Source organism: Notechis scutatus, chromosome 4 (assembly GCF_049901735.1).
Source record: "Notechis scutatus isolate UNSWTSFEM ecotype Mainland chromosome 4, rNotScu1.2, whole genome shotgun sequence".
Classification (NCBI taxonomy): domain Eukaryota; kingdom Metazoa; phylum Chordata; class Lepidosauria; order Squamata; family Elapidae; genus Notechis; species Notechis scutatus.
The window spans coordinates 131,285,571-131,300,358 of NC_142012.1; the positions used below are offsets into that span (position 1 = coordinate 131,285,571).

General features: G+C 36.7%; 1 protein-coding gene across 1 annotated transcript in view; it reads left to right on the forward strand.

The window, feature by feature from the left end:
• Nucleotides 1-14,788, forward strand: part of PASK (PAS domain containing serine/threonine kinase) — a 29,597-nt gene that overhangs the window by 11,472 nt on the left and 3,337 nt on the right. Inside the window, exons 10-16 of the mRNA XM_026694928.2 lie at nucleotides 704-1,851; nucleotides 3,064-3,245; nucleotides 6,115-6,282; nucleotides 7,285-7,410; nucleotides 9,587-9,721; nucleotides 11,954-12,153; nucleotides 12,802-12,935. Coding sequence (XP_026550713.2) covers nucleotides 704-1,851; nucleotides 3,064-3,245; nucleotides 6,115-6,282; nucleotides 7,285-7,410; nucleotides 9,587-9,721; nucleotides 11,954-12,153; nucleotides 12,802-12,935 — 2,093 coding nt within the window. The remainder of the gene's footprint in view (nucleotides 1-703; nucleotides 1,852-3,063; nucleotides 3,246-6,114; nucleotides 6,283-7,284; nucleotides 7,411-9,586; nucleotides 9,722-11,953; nucleotides 12,154-12,801; nucleotides 12,936-14,788) is intronic.

The window sequence follows — 14,788 nt, forward strand, 5'->3', positions numbered from 1 at the left end:
GATCAGATCTCCCAATTTGTGTCATCTCCAAATTTGATAATAAATTTATCAATCCTATTTTCTAGATCATTAATAAAAATGTTGAGTAATACTGGTCCTAAAACATAGCTCAACACTGTATTCGAAAGTAGAACCAATGGCTGTTCAGGGATATCAGCCATTGGTTCTACTTTCGAATACAGTGTTGAGCTATTAGTGCTGTCTGAGTACAGTTAGCCAAGTTTACTATAGTACCATGCAAATTATACTTTAATAGTTTGCAGAATCATTTTAAAACCTTTGCTGAAATCGAAGTGGATCTGTAGCATTCTTGTCACTAGAGTAGTTTATCAAAGGAGACAAAATCTCTTTGACATGATCTCTTTTTAACAAAGTCAGATTGGCTATCAATAATCACGGTATTGTTTTCAGTGACATTATTTTATTTAATTGTGCTATGTGAATATATCAGTGAAGATTCTCAGTCATCCAGGAAGAGTTGTTTGGAAGTTGAGTCATGGTAACTGGACTTATTTTCTTTTTTGGTTTGAAACATTTTACTGCTTATCCAAGTAGCTTCTTTAGTCTGTGCTATGTGAATAGTTTTATTAATGCAAGTCCTTGCATTCTAAAGAAGGAATACAAATAAATTATGGGTGAGTGGAGAACATGGTGAGAAAGATACTGGGTTCAATATAACAAAATAAATCTTCTTTTTTTGCAGCAGAAACCATATACCTAGCAATAATGTGCTAGCTACTAATGAAGCTATATCTTCTGAAAATCTAAATTATGAAGATGGCACTGAAAAAGAGACTGGAAAATCTGCTATCCATCAGATGAATGAATTACATTCTCTAAAACAAAATCATTCAGAATCGAATGTATTAGATGATAAAAGTAATTGCCTTTCCAGAAGTACTTATGAACTAATTCAGGAAGAAAATGACAATTTGAATAGACACGATTCTACTTCACCACAAGATATTGTGAAGCACCAGCCTTCCACAATAAGAAGAGGAAGAAAACATTCTCTCCTGGGCAGTGAGACATTTGATAAAAAATTATTAAAAGCTGAATTACAACTTGAGGCAAATGTACCTTGTGAAATTGTGCATGGGTCATTTGGAACTCCAACACTGGATGAACCAAAGGACAATACAGCATCTAACCCAAGGCAAAGCCAGGCAGTTCCACCCAGAACTCTAATGAATAGAGCCAATAGCTTAACATTTGAGAATAATCCCTTAGAAAGTTCAACTATTGATTCCTTAGGTTTTTTGCCTGCAAAAAAGAGCAGTAGTCTTCCTATACATGGAGGATCATCAAAACTTTATGACGACTCTATAATTATGGGAAGGGAGAATGTGGGTAGTAACCATTCTGTTTGCTGTGGACTGATGAACCTGGGGATTAATGAAGAGGTGAGATCTGACCCATGTGCTGCCTTTGGACCAATAAAACTTTCCTTCTTAGATGCAAAAGATCTTGTTCAGTCTCTGGATCAGACAAATAATATTGCAAGTGATCAGTTGGAGTTTCTGTTGAATGGTATCTCTCCATCAGCCAGTCAAAAGAACTTGTTTGTTAATAAGCCTTCTGAGTACTTTGACAATGATTTCTCTATACTTTGTACTTCAGAACTTGAAAGTGCTGTACCAATTTTAAGGGATGATCTAGAAATAAATTCACTAAAAAGTAATGTTGAGTCTGAAGAAGACTTTCTGATATTAAAGCAGCAGCATATGGCACAAGTAACATCAACACCTGTAAAACTAGAAAATGTGCTATCTCCAACAACTGATTCGAACACTGAAATACTAGAAGGCAGCTATACTGGTAATTGCTATCACCGAGATGGTTCTCGACTCAGTAAGTTGGAAGCAATTGTTACTGCTCTCCCTCTGATCTTTAATAAACATCATTTAGAAAGCTACAGGGAATGGGAGTTTATTATGAATATTGAATACCAAAGAAAACGTATGAACACACACAATCTAACCAAACTAAATGTTAATCTAATTTGTCTTGGTTGATAGTATTCCTTGCTTCCTTCCTTATAGACCAATCATGGCATATTCTCGAGTGCCATACCTAACCATATACCACAACTGGATTAAGAACAATACATAGACAGATACAATTTAAAATCTATAATCATAGTTAATAACAATTTGGCTATAGATTTTCTTTTGTTGGTTGAAATAAAATCACATATCAAGTGCTAATGCATGCCAGGCTTTATAGCTTTTTGAAAATATAAGGTCCTACAATCTAAATTTCTGGAGGGATGTTGGAGAAAGCTTTTGGAAGAATTTGGCTATTTGCCAACTCTTCCAGCCTTGACTCACAGCACTGAACAAACCTCAAGGTGTTTTGAAAGTCAAAAGTTAGCTTTTCCTACCAGGTAGTCTCCAATATGCATGGATTGAGAATTTTGGCAGTTACTGTCCCAGCAACTCTAGAACGTGCAATGTTTAGAAAGGCTGACCAAAGCCATACTGTTTGGTCATGAATTATTTTAGAATTATATTGTTAAGTATGGGCTTGAGCAGCATAGTGACCTAATGGTGAAGACGCTTGCTTCCTACTCAGAAGGCTGAGTGTTCAATCTTAAGCAGTGGCAAATGTTTCTCTCATAAGGCGCAAAGGAAAAAAAATCTGCTTCAGGGTCCATGTAGATGTCAGGAAGGGCATCTGGTCAGTAATCTCTGAGCTCCATCCAGTTGCCCTGACTCTACCCTGAATTAAGGGACCATAGTGTCATAAAACAGGAGTTTTATTGTTAAGTATGAATTTCTTTAACAGTAAGTATAATTGTTTATATTTAAAATTCCAAAGGAAATATTCCATTTTCCTCTAGTGAAAAAAGACTAGTAATAATGCTTTTATTTCACTGTTCAATTTGTTCTTACATTAGCCCATATTGGTTATGTTTATATATTTCTGAAGAGTTTAGCTGCAATATTAAAATCCACGATATATGTAGGGGCTTCAGAATCTCACTCTCAGATTATTGTACTTCTTTTCTCTGTCTCATTTTATATGTTTTATGAGTTTTTATCTTGGTTAATAATTTTGCAGGCATACTCTTTGAGGTGAAACGTGTGGAATTGCATGATCCCGCTGCTCTTTTTTGTATTTGGGTTATGAGAGACCTTTTCCGAAGCCAGAAACAAGCAGCAGCAAAGACACAATTACTTCTTTCTAGCTTGGGCAGTTCCTGCCAAACATTAGATGAAATCTCAGCTGTTAATTTGGCAGAAGTAAGTATATTGATTTCTATATACTCGTACACATTAGCTATTGCAGTATTTCTTAGCATTAGCCCAGCCAACCCTGCTCACTGGAGTTCTGTGAGTTGAAATCCACACATTGTTGAAGTTGCTGGTCTAATAGGGATACAATCCCTGTGAGCAAACAGTAGCTGTTGGAGTGTTACTGATACTAATGTGATCAACTCATTTTACTAGACCAAAGGATAATTGCTCTCTCCCACTGACACTTATTAACAACCAGTATTTAAAACATGCTGCCTATATTTTAGTAAGTAATAATTAACTTTAATAACTACTGACAGCCTGATCTTCCTTAAACTTGTTCATAACTTTCTAAAATGCATTCAGCGTTACAATGCTGAAAACAATTTCCACAGTTTTAACTGTACACAGTGGTTTTAGGATATTTTTTTTTACTAAAATATAGTGGCTAAGGTTTTTGCACTATGACTGGAAAAAACTAAGTTCAACAAAAGATGTAGCTATGAAAATTCACTGGATGACTATGCCAGTCATTTTCTCTCAACCCCATCTACTTTACAGAATAAACAAGTATTTAAATGTCTCCTTTTACTGGTCCTGAATTTCTCTGAATTTAGTTTTCATTAATGTCTTTATATTCTGATATTTTAAGAATGAAACAAAGCCTCTACATCACCAGTGTTGTACATGATTGTATACATACTTTTAAAATTATCCCCCTTTCCCCTTTTTCTAAACTAAATAAACCAAATCACTGCTATATATCCTCAAAGGGGAGCTGCTCCAGCTCTTCAATGAATGATGCAAGATAAATATAACACATATAATATTTGCTCCCTCTTAAGACATGAAAGGCAAAGTAACCATTCTCCATATCTGCTGATTTTGGCAAAGAGATTTGTGTTTAGAGAATTTAATGACAAAATTATTGTTTCTAACAAAAAAAAATTGTCAGGCAGAAAATAAAGGAATGCTCATTCTTTATAATGAGCATAGCGATTTAACTGGAAGTAGAAATAAAACCGCTGAGGAAGCCTACAAAGTGTGATTAAATCATCCAATAGGAAATTATTTATATATCCTAGAAAGGGCAGGGACCTTGTAAGCTACATTTTAATGCTAGGATTTTTGCTGAAAAACTCACTGGCATTGCCCAGAATAGATTGTTTAACTTCTCCCTGTACACTCTCTAATCCTTAATTTATAGCTCGTAAAAATCTCTTGCCCCTCTGTTGACATTTTTTCTTTTTCTTTTAAAGGGTTTTTTCTTTATTCATTGTTTTAATGAATAATGTGCCATGTTTGAATTTGTGAACAGACAAGTGTTCACAAAACACTTTTATATTGCTAATAGTGAAAAACCCAAACTATCCAAACTATAGTTTTGGCCAAAACTCAGTGGCTGAAAAGATGAAAATCAGACCACCAGATGGCAGTGGAAACCAGGGAATATGCCCTGGTTAATGTGACATTGATTGCCTAGTCCTTCATTGATAGTCCAATTAACTTTCACATCCGCTAAACTGTTAAAATCCTCTAATTAGGGTCAGGTCCTAAGATTTTGTTGGAAGGATTAATTTGTTTGGAAAAAACCTAAAGTTTCTGCAATTACTTGCTCAATATCTCAGCAAGATGAGGACAGTCGTTCTATATAAATGAAGTATGTTATAGTGGCTGCAGCAGTGCCATCATTACTATAAAAAACAATGGTCTCTTGAGATCTGGCCACCAGTCTGGGATGATGTTTCTGCTTAAAACAGTAACACAGCACAAATTTCTTCTTTGAAGTTTCAAAAAAAGTTGCCTTTTTCACCAGGCATATCATGCATTTCCATTTCCCTATGCATATCTTTTTTGGAGGGTAGATTTAGTTCCCTTTGGGGAAAAAACATTATAGGAACTCAGAAGATAGGAAACTCAGAGCATTTATATAATATTTTGGTTCATTTGCAAGGATATGTTCTGCACAGTATATGCAGAACATATCTAATCTTCCTGAAATGTTTTATATATATTTACCATCAGATTTCCAACATTGTAACCCTCAGAAGTGCCTTACTGAATTCAGAATTATCTCTCTTTCCATTATCTATGTAACATACCATGTTTGCATTTATTTTTCTCTATTTTTGATTCTCTCTCCCTGTACCCCTGTCCAATACACACACACAGAGAGAGAGAGAGAGAGTTATGTACCTGGAATTCTTAACTCAATCGAAGCATAATCCAACTCACCCTTTTAGAACATTCATGAACATTCTAGGCATTTCTTGGCAGTTCTGCACAATTTGCAAGAAATCTCTAACAAAAACAGACAGAATTGGATGATAATTTTGACAGATACAGGGTGTTGCCATTTTAACGATAACTGAAACTGCCACATTTTCAGGATTACTAGGTACCTAGTTACAAGTACATCTGGTAAACCTGGAGCAAGTTTGGTTAATCTTTGGATGTGCATTCCTTTATTAATTAGATTGATGTCCCCGCTTTAGGCTAATTCTCGGAGCATCCTCATGCGTTTAGAGCAGGGTGTCCAACCTTGGCAACTTTAAGACTTATGGACTTCAACTCCCAGAATTCCTCAACCAGCAAAGCTGGCTGAGGAATTCTGGGAGTTGAAGTCCCAAGTCTTAAAGTTGCCAAGGTTGGACACCCCTGGTTTAGAGTAATAATTGAATTTCAAAATTAATTAGTGATTTCAAATATAGGAATAGCTCAAAAAATCAACAATTTGAGGAAAGTTACAGATGAAATATTTTCCTGTTTTTAATATATTTCCTACATTTTTCCTCATTTTTCTCTTTTATTGGTTATAATTAGTTCACTAAGCTGTTATAATGTGCATCAATTATTATTATTATTTTGGCTGCAGATAATCAAAACCACACCCTTATTTGAGAATTCACGAAGAGCCGAAGAATTAGAAAGACTGAAAGCTTGTGAGGGAGGCTATGGAGAGAAATATGATACTGTTACTTTTATTGGAAAAGGAGCTTTCGGGTTTGTCTGGACAGGAAAATGCAAAATGGACGAGAAAGAGGTAAAAATGCTATTTGCTTAAAATTAACAGTCATGTTAGTATTAGCTGCTTGTCACTGTGCATTATGTTGTTTTACGTGTGCTGTGCATGATTAAGAATTATCTTTCTTTTATACTCTAGATAGATACAGATAGTCCTTACTGACCTCTTATTCAATGGCCGTTATGACAGTGCTGAAAAAATAACTATGACGAATTTACAACCATTTGCTACCTCTGTAGCATCCTGCAACCACATGATAATCAAAGAAGAAATTTGAGCAGAATAAGCAGGCATATAATAAGGTATACATATCAAAAGACATGACTGCATTTGACACAGCCAGTGTATTCCCCATTGTGTGCCTGCTTACTCTGATTGTAAATCTGGTTGCAACTTTGAATGATTGCTGAATGAGTGATCAGTAAGTGACAGCTACCTGTCTTTTGTTTTCAAAAAGAAGAAAAAAAATCCTTTGTTTCGTTTTTGTCTCGGGTAATTAATCTTTACATTGATTTAAACCACTGTTTCCCAACTTTGGCAATATATGGACTTCAACTCCTAGAATTCTGAGCAATGGCCACGTTGACCAGGGGATTCTGCATGTTGAAGGCTACACCTCAAGAAGCTGCCAAAATTAAGAAACACTGATTTAAAACTAAATATTCAATATGTCTAAATTATGAAGCGAACTAGTAAATGCCTACTCAGATTGCCTTGCTTTTCTTTTTAACAAATCAAATCAAATTCAGTTGACCAATTTCTATTAAATCACTGAATTATTGGGAGGAAAAAGTAATGCATGTACAAATGCCCTTCCCATGCCATCATGATATGTGATTCAGTCTATAGTTCTTTAAGCAAAACAATAAATTTAAAATGCATACCTATTTGAAATGCCATTGTACAACTTAAGTATAAACTATTTTTAAAAATCTGTAACATAGATAAAAAGTAAATTAAGCTTCTTCCTATCCTGTCCAAATTTGGTCTAATTATTCCTTTGCATCTTATTATTCATAGGTTGTAGTGAAATTCATTTGGAAAGGAAGGGTATTAGACTACTGCTGGGTAGAAGATCCTGAGCTAGGGACTATTACTCAGGAGATTTCTATTCTGAGGAAACTTCAACATCCCAATATTATCAAGGTATAGTAGACCTGTTAAGCAGATATATAAATATAACTTCAGGAATTAAGCCCCTTGTATTAGTATATGTGAAACCATTTTATTTGGTCTTAATGGAATATAGCAAATTTCCAAACATGGAAATTCAAGTATTGGATCATTCATAATTTCTGTATTTTGTTCTTGATTTGACTTCTTGCTAGGATGTAATCTGTGACTTAGTTTGCTCATTTTATACTAGTTCTCCTGAAATGTAAGATGAAAATGTCTGAATCTATTTTTCTAAGAAGTAGGCAGCATAAGACATAGAGTTGTGCTTTTCCATAATTGTGAGATGGAAACATTTGAAAATTATAATGTTAGCCTAGAATAAACTCATAAGGTTTAAATCAATGAGAAAAACTTATCCTAAGCTCAATACACAGCCCCATTCAGCTCTTTGTCCCTAACATCTGTCCTCAGCCAAAATGAGAACGTTTTATTTTAACTATCAAAATATTATTCTCCTTTGTGCTGTAATTGTAAGATGGTACATTACTGAATCACCTTTGGGGGTTTGGATTGGTGGCACAATTCTGCAGTGGTTCTGCTCTTTCATTAGTGTATAGTTTCAATCAGTGGTGATGGGGAAGGAGGAATTGGCCCAACAGCCTCTGACATGCAGTACTGCAAGGACCACCCCTGTCCTATACTTTTAAATATCTACATCACAGGTGTCAAACTCACTGCATCACATTGCCATCATCTGACATTTCTTGATGGTTTTCTCATTCATGGAGCTGGGGTGGGCATGGCCTGCGCGTGATGCATCCAGCCGCCAATTTGACATCCCTGATGTACACGAAACTATTAGATGAAGTTATTTGATGATTCAAGATGTGGTATCATCAATATGCTGGTGATATCCAGCTTTTATTACCTTGGGTTTTAGGGGAGATCCTGTTGGTCCTGCTCCAGTGCTTGAATGCTATAAGGGTCTGAATGGGAGACAATAGACTATAGCTGAAGCCTAATAAGATGAAATTACTGTTTACACAAGGCTTCCCTATTGATTTTAGTGTTTTGCAGGTTGTTCATGTGGTGTCCTTCCTGGAGACAATAGTTGCAAGGCAATCAAGCTATAATGATTCATACTTTCATTATCCCCCAATTGGATTATATTGCAAAATATTTCACATGGCCCTATAATATAAAGCTAGTCCAGAAGGCAGTGACTCATGTACTTATCCATTCCTGACATTGGGTACATATAACACTAATTCTGAGGGCCTTGCACTGGTTCTCAGTAAGCTTCTAAGTACCCACACAAGTTGGTGGTATTGGCTTGTAAAGCCCTTCGTGGCTTCACTTTACAGGACTGACTACTTCCAACTAGATTGGCTTGACCTATCAGATCTTGTAGCTGCTAGTGATTCCATACTCCTGAGGTTAGAAGAACCAAGACAAGGCACACTTCTCTCCATCAGTCTCCCATTGGAAATAAAACTATAGCTAGTCCTCAACTTAGGACCACAATTAAACCCAAAATTTCTGTTGCTAAGCAGAACATTTAAGTGAATTTTGTTCCATTTTATGACCTTTCTTGACACAGTTGTTAAATGAATCACTGCAGTGGTTAAGTTAGTAACAAGGTTGTTAAGTGAATCTGGCTTCCCCATTGACTTTCCTTGCCACAAGTTTGCAAAAGGTGATCACATGACCCTGGGACATTGCTCTGTCATATGAGTCAGCTGCCAAGCGCCTGAATTTTGATCACCATGGGGATGTTGCAACTGTCTTAAGTATTTTTTTTCAGTGCCATTGTAACTTGAAATGGTCTCTAAATGAACTGTTGTAAGTTGAAGACTACCCGTATTGTAGCCCTTTTCTTACTTGAAGAAGCTATTAAAAACTGGATTATTTTAGACAGCATTTTTACCACTTTTATTATTTCGCTCTTATTTATTACAGCTTATGTTTGAATTCTGTGTAATTACTTAAATTGTGATTTCATTGTATTTATTGTAAACTGCTGAGAGTTTATTGAAATCAGCAGGATATCAGTCCCAAAAATAAATTAATATAATAAATAAATCCAGTAAATAAATAAAAAGTAGATTGTTTAATACTTTTGAAGTGATAAGGGTCCAGTGGAATACGAAATTTATTGAGTTTTTTTTTTTAAAAAAGTTGTTCATACTACGTTCTTTGACATTAGGTGCTAGATATATTTGAGAACCAACAGTTCTTTCAACTAGTGATGGAGAAGCATGGAACCGGTTTAGATCTCTTCACATTCATTGATAATCAACCTGATTTGGATGAGCCTTTGGCAAGTTACATATTCCGGCAGGTGAGATTTTGTTAAAATGCAATCTGCAATAAAGAGCTGATAAGATGGTAAAAAAAAAATGTTATCCAGGTATAGATTTCAAGTTTGATTCCAAATCGAGGCAGAGGCATAAGGAGTTAGCTTCCTCTTCTTATATATATGCCTAGTCTTGATCTGGGGTATCTGTGATATTTTATCCTATAAAGGAATATCACGAAGTTTATAATGGGGCTGTGATATTGTTTCTTGCGTATGTGTCTTGATCTGTATTCCAAAGGGCATTCTATATTTGGTCTGACCTGTAAATTTCCGCGGAGATAACACTTTGCCTTAAAAACAGCCTCAAGTGGGGCGCCCCCGCGCCGGGGGGGCCGGCCTCGCCCAGCCGGCTCCCTCCCTCCCACCCCCCCCCCCCCCCCCCCCCCCTGCGCCGCCGGCCCCCACGGGGGGGAGGAGGGCGGCGGGCCGAGCCCCCCGGCGGGGGGGGGGGGGGGCGGGCCCTCCTTTGGGGGGGGGGGTCTTCTTTTTCCCCCCGCTTCCCCCCCCCCCCCCCCTCTTGAACCGCGGGGGGGGGCGTGATGGGACGGGCAGGGCCCCCACCCGAGCGCTTTCAGGGTCCCGGGAGAACACCCCGAGGCGAGCCCCCCCCCGCCCCGCCCTCCCGCCCCCCCCCCCCCCCCCCCCCCCCCCCCCCGGCGCCCCGCGGGCCCCCCCCCCCCCCCAAACCCCCCCCCCCCCCCCCCCCCCCCCCCCCCCCCCCCCCCCCCCAAAAAAAAAAAAAAAAAAAAAAAAAAAAAAAAAAAAAAAGGGGGCCGTCCCCCCCCCTTGGCCACAACGCCAAGGAGAGGAAGTGAGAAAGGCCTGCTCAAAGCTTTCTCTTATAAGTGGGGGGGGGCCCCCAACAACTTCGTATTTCCCGGGGAAAATGACTTTTGCCTTGAAAAATGCCTCCAAGTGGAGGCGTCTCTAGTATATAACAAAAACTATATTAGAATTGGCCTTAACCTTAAGGAATACGTATATATTTGCAATCAAATTTTAACAAAACCTCTTTTTACTATTACAGTATATATTTTTCTCTCTAATACACATACACACACGCACACACACACACATATGTATATGTATATTTGAGTGAATCATGTAATAAAAGGTGGTAATATTAAAATAAAAATCGTACCTAGGAAATCTGTAATTTTGTTCCTTAGAACCACTAATGCTGCTGACAGACTAATCATGATTTAGGTGTCATATTGACCAACAAGAAAAAAAGATGGAAGAGCAAGAGACTTATGTATAAATGGGGAGGGGCGGTAAAAGCTATTTTGTTGTTGTTGCAAATAGAGCATGAGAAGATATTGGTTATTGCTTTCCTTGTTATTTATTTGCTACAACTTTATATACATCGCAGTAGTCTTCTTTGGTAAAGAACTGATCTCTGTGGTGCACTTTTCTCCACATTAAAATTTCTGCGTTTTCTTATTCTCTCCTCTAGCCCAAAACTAGAGGCAATAATTGGTCTTGCTTAAATGTTTTTCTGCCTAAAGGCAGAAGAAATATGATGAGATCTGCATTTATGGACTACAGTAAATATTTAATCCTGGAGAATTGGGAACTTATCCGATGCTGTAGTTAAAGTGCTGGCCTAGAAACTAGGAGCAATAGGAGCAATAGGCCTCCTTTAGGCTGAAAGCTGGCTGGATGACTTCAGGCCAGTCACACTCTCTTTACATTTTTTTTATTTTTTACAGTGACCAGTCACACTCTCTCAACCCAATCTATGTCACAATGTTGTTGTAGGGAAGACAGGAGGCAGTAATATTAAGTGTATTGACTAACTTGATTTGATCAAAATATATAAAAAAGGTGGAATAAAACTAATAATAAATGAACAAGTGTTTACCCTGAAATTAGATCATTATTAGTTCTATTAGTCTCATATAATCAGAAGAGGCATTATCCCGCTCATCTTCCTCATGGAATAGTTCTAATGAAAATGTTACTTAACAAAATAAAGTGTATGAAATATTGCTTCTAGTAATACATAAAACAGTAGTGACATTTTGAGTTTTAATCACTACAGAAGCAGATTAAAATGAAATGTGAATTTCATATTCTCTTAATTACGTATCTATTTAAAGGCAAAAAGCTAATAATAAGATTTTAAGCAGAACATATAATTATTTCTTTGGTTACAGTTACTTTATTGTCTGGAATGGGTGCTATTCTGATCTCATCTTATTTGTGCACCAGCTCATATCTGCAGTGAAGTATCTTCGCTCTAGGAATATTCTTCACAGAGACATAAAAGATGAGAACATCATAATTGCTGAAGATTTCACAATCAAACTAATAGACTTTGGCTCAGCTGCTTATTTGGAACCTGGCAAAATGTTCTATACTTTTTGTGGGACAATTGAGTATTGCTCTCCAGAAGTGCTATCAGGCAATCCGTATGTATGATTTTCAAATAATATTTATGTTTCAACAGAGTATATTAGTGTGATTTAGGGGAGAGGCTGTGCATTAACTCCAAAATTCACATAGGGCAACACCATGGAAATTTTATCATATTTAAAATTAATAAAATGAGTTATGAATATATTGTCGGGCTGTCTAGCAAGCTGAGTAAAAATCTAGGAAATTTTTATGATGTCCAGATTCAGTCAAACTAGGAAATCATAGCAAATATTAATCCACAATTTTAAATGTGTTTAACACGTTTTTTTTTAAAGCTTTTAATTATAATTTCCTACTCTGAAAAACACAAGAATTTGTGATTTGTGGCAGATTTCTTGGTTATACCCAGCATGCTTATTAAATTAAAATATTATTGAACTATAACATTTCTGTTTAATTTTGAATCTCCCTCACTTTTGGGAAACATATAGCCCCTAATCAGATCTCTTCCCGATAATAGAGAAAGCTTTAGGGGAAAAGGTGAGAAAGGACAGAACAACATGTCATTTGGTAGGAAGAAGGTATATTTGGATACATTTTGTTCCTGGGCACTATTTTTTAAATTTTCTTTTGTTTGTATTTCTATATTGGATGATTTTGTCTGTTAAACTCAATGAGCTTAACTATTTAATTCTCTATAGATATTCAGGACCAGAACTCGAAATGTGGTCACTAGGTATCACCCTTTATACCATAATCTTTGGAGAAAATCCTTTTTGTGAGCTTGAAGAAACAATAGATGCTGTATTGCGACCTCCTTACAAGGTGTCAGTTGGTGAGTAGTTCACTAATGCGTTTGCAAATTATAACTCAAGCGAAAAGGAAAACAGTTTTTCAGCTAGGTTTTCTATTTAACATAATAAATAGAATGACTGGCCTTACACATGGCATGCCCAAATAAACAATTTTTTTGAAGCTTTAAATCAGAATTTCTATATTGCTAGAACCCTGAACTTTGCAAATGGGATTGATAATTTGTTGATTTTGTTAAGAAAGACTTCTTCTTTCCATGTCTGTTGTTAATTGTTTATAAATTGCACTTTTCAGTACATTGGGTCTTTATTATTCATAAGAGGAGGGAATCCTTGTTGCTTAATACCTGTTGTACATTTCAAGAAATAGCATTCCCAGATTCCCTGATGGGGACAGGTAATATAAAGGTTTAAGATGAAAATAGTGTCGCTCTCTCTTTGAGGTGACTTATCTGGATTTAGATGGAGGGAGTGCATTTTCTTTGTTTTGCTTAATTTCTAAATAGTGTTCAGTGCCATCCATCATGTTTCTAGATTGCCTATGAAAGATGGACTGAAGCTTCAGATTGAAGGTTCTGATTCTCCTTGAGTGAGCAGTTGCTGTTAGTGAAGGAGGAAAGGTTTGTGTCCTTAGGCACTTTATTATGAAGTGCAGGACCAATGCTATTTCCACAAACATTTATAGCAATAAAATATAATACATAAACTATAATATCTAATAACAGAACATCTACAGAGGTGTCCACCTTGGCAACTTTAAGACTTGTGGATTTTCAACTCCCAGAATTCCTCAGCCAGCTTTGCTGGCTGAGGAATTCTGGGAGTTGAAGTCCACAAGTCTTAAAGTTGCCAAGGTTGAAACAGAACATCTAATAAGTATAAAATACCAGGCCTTTTCTGTAATCTTTGCAGACAATTAAGCAGCTATCCCCTTTTATTTAAATTTATGTACTGTATGGTTATGATATAAATATTTAGCAGTATTTAGAGACGTTGAAGGAGAGTGTTACTTATATCAGATGGTAAATAACAAAGCTAAAAGGAGTTTGGCTGCCCTGGACAGTTTGTTAATAGCAGTACAATAGTAAAATAACATGCCTAAATATCCCTGAAGGAGGGACGTTCAGAAAAAATAAATATTGAGGCTCCTGTAGTATGGGCCTCAATATTACACGTATTGTGTGGGCCAAGTTATTCATTATATTCTTACACATCCTTTCCAAGATAGCAAAAGATAAAACATTACATTTTGTTGGCATCGTAGCTCATCTTATATTTAGCTATTTAAGCTTATTTCATACCCAGTCTGAAATTGGGTATCTCCAACACACCGATTTGAATTTTCGGTATCTGTGTTGACTTGGCTTTGGCATGGTAAGGGCCTAAGGCTTTCAACAAGGAAATTTGGAAGTAGTTGTTGATGAAAAAAAATCAGCTGCTACTTCCTGATTGGCCAGCTCTGGTATAACAGAGTAACTCCAATATTGCAGGACATTATGCGCTGTTGTCATTTGGCCTCTAAATCCAATTCAATGGGCTGGCTTAGATTTTTGTTAGGTTCTTTGGGACTGTGTGAACTAAATAGAATTGGCCTAACCATTTTGACTTGGCTAAAATGATAGAATAGGAATTCTGTTCTCTGATATACTAAGAGTGGGTGGGGCTTGGAAATAGCCCTCCCGGTAGCAGCCCTTTTGCTCTGGAATAGATTGCCAAGGTTAGAATGGCTGCTTTCTTACTAACATTTTGAAAAGAAGCAAAGACTATTTCCTTCCAACAATCCTTTGGCTGGTGTTATTTAATTGAGGGCTAACTGTTCAGAAATAGGTGACTGCATAATATACTTTATATTCTGTATTTCAAAACACGTTTATGG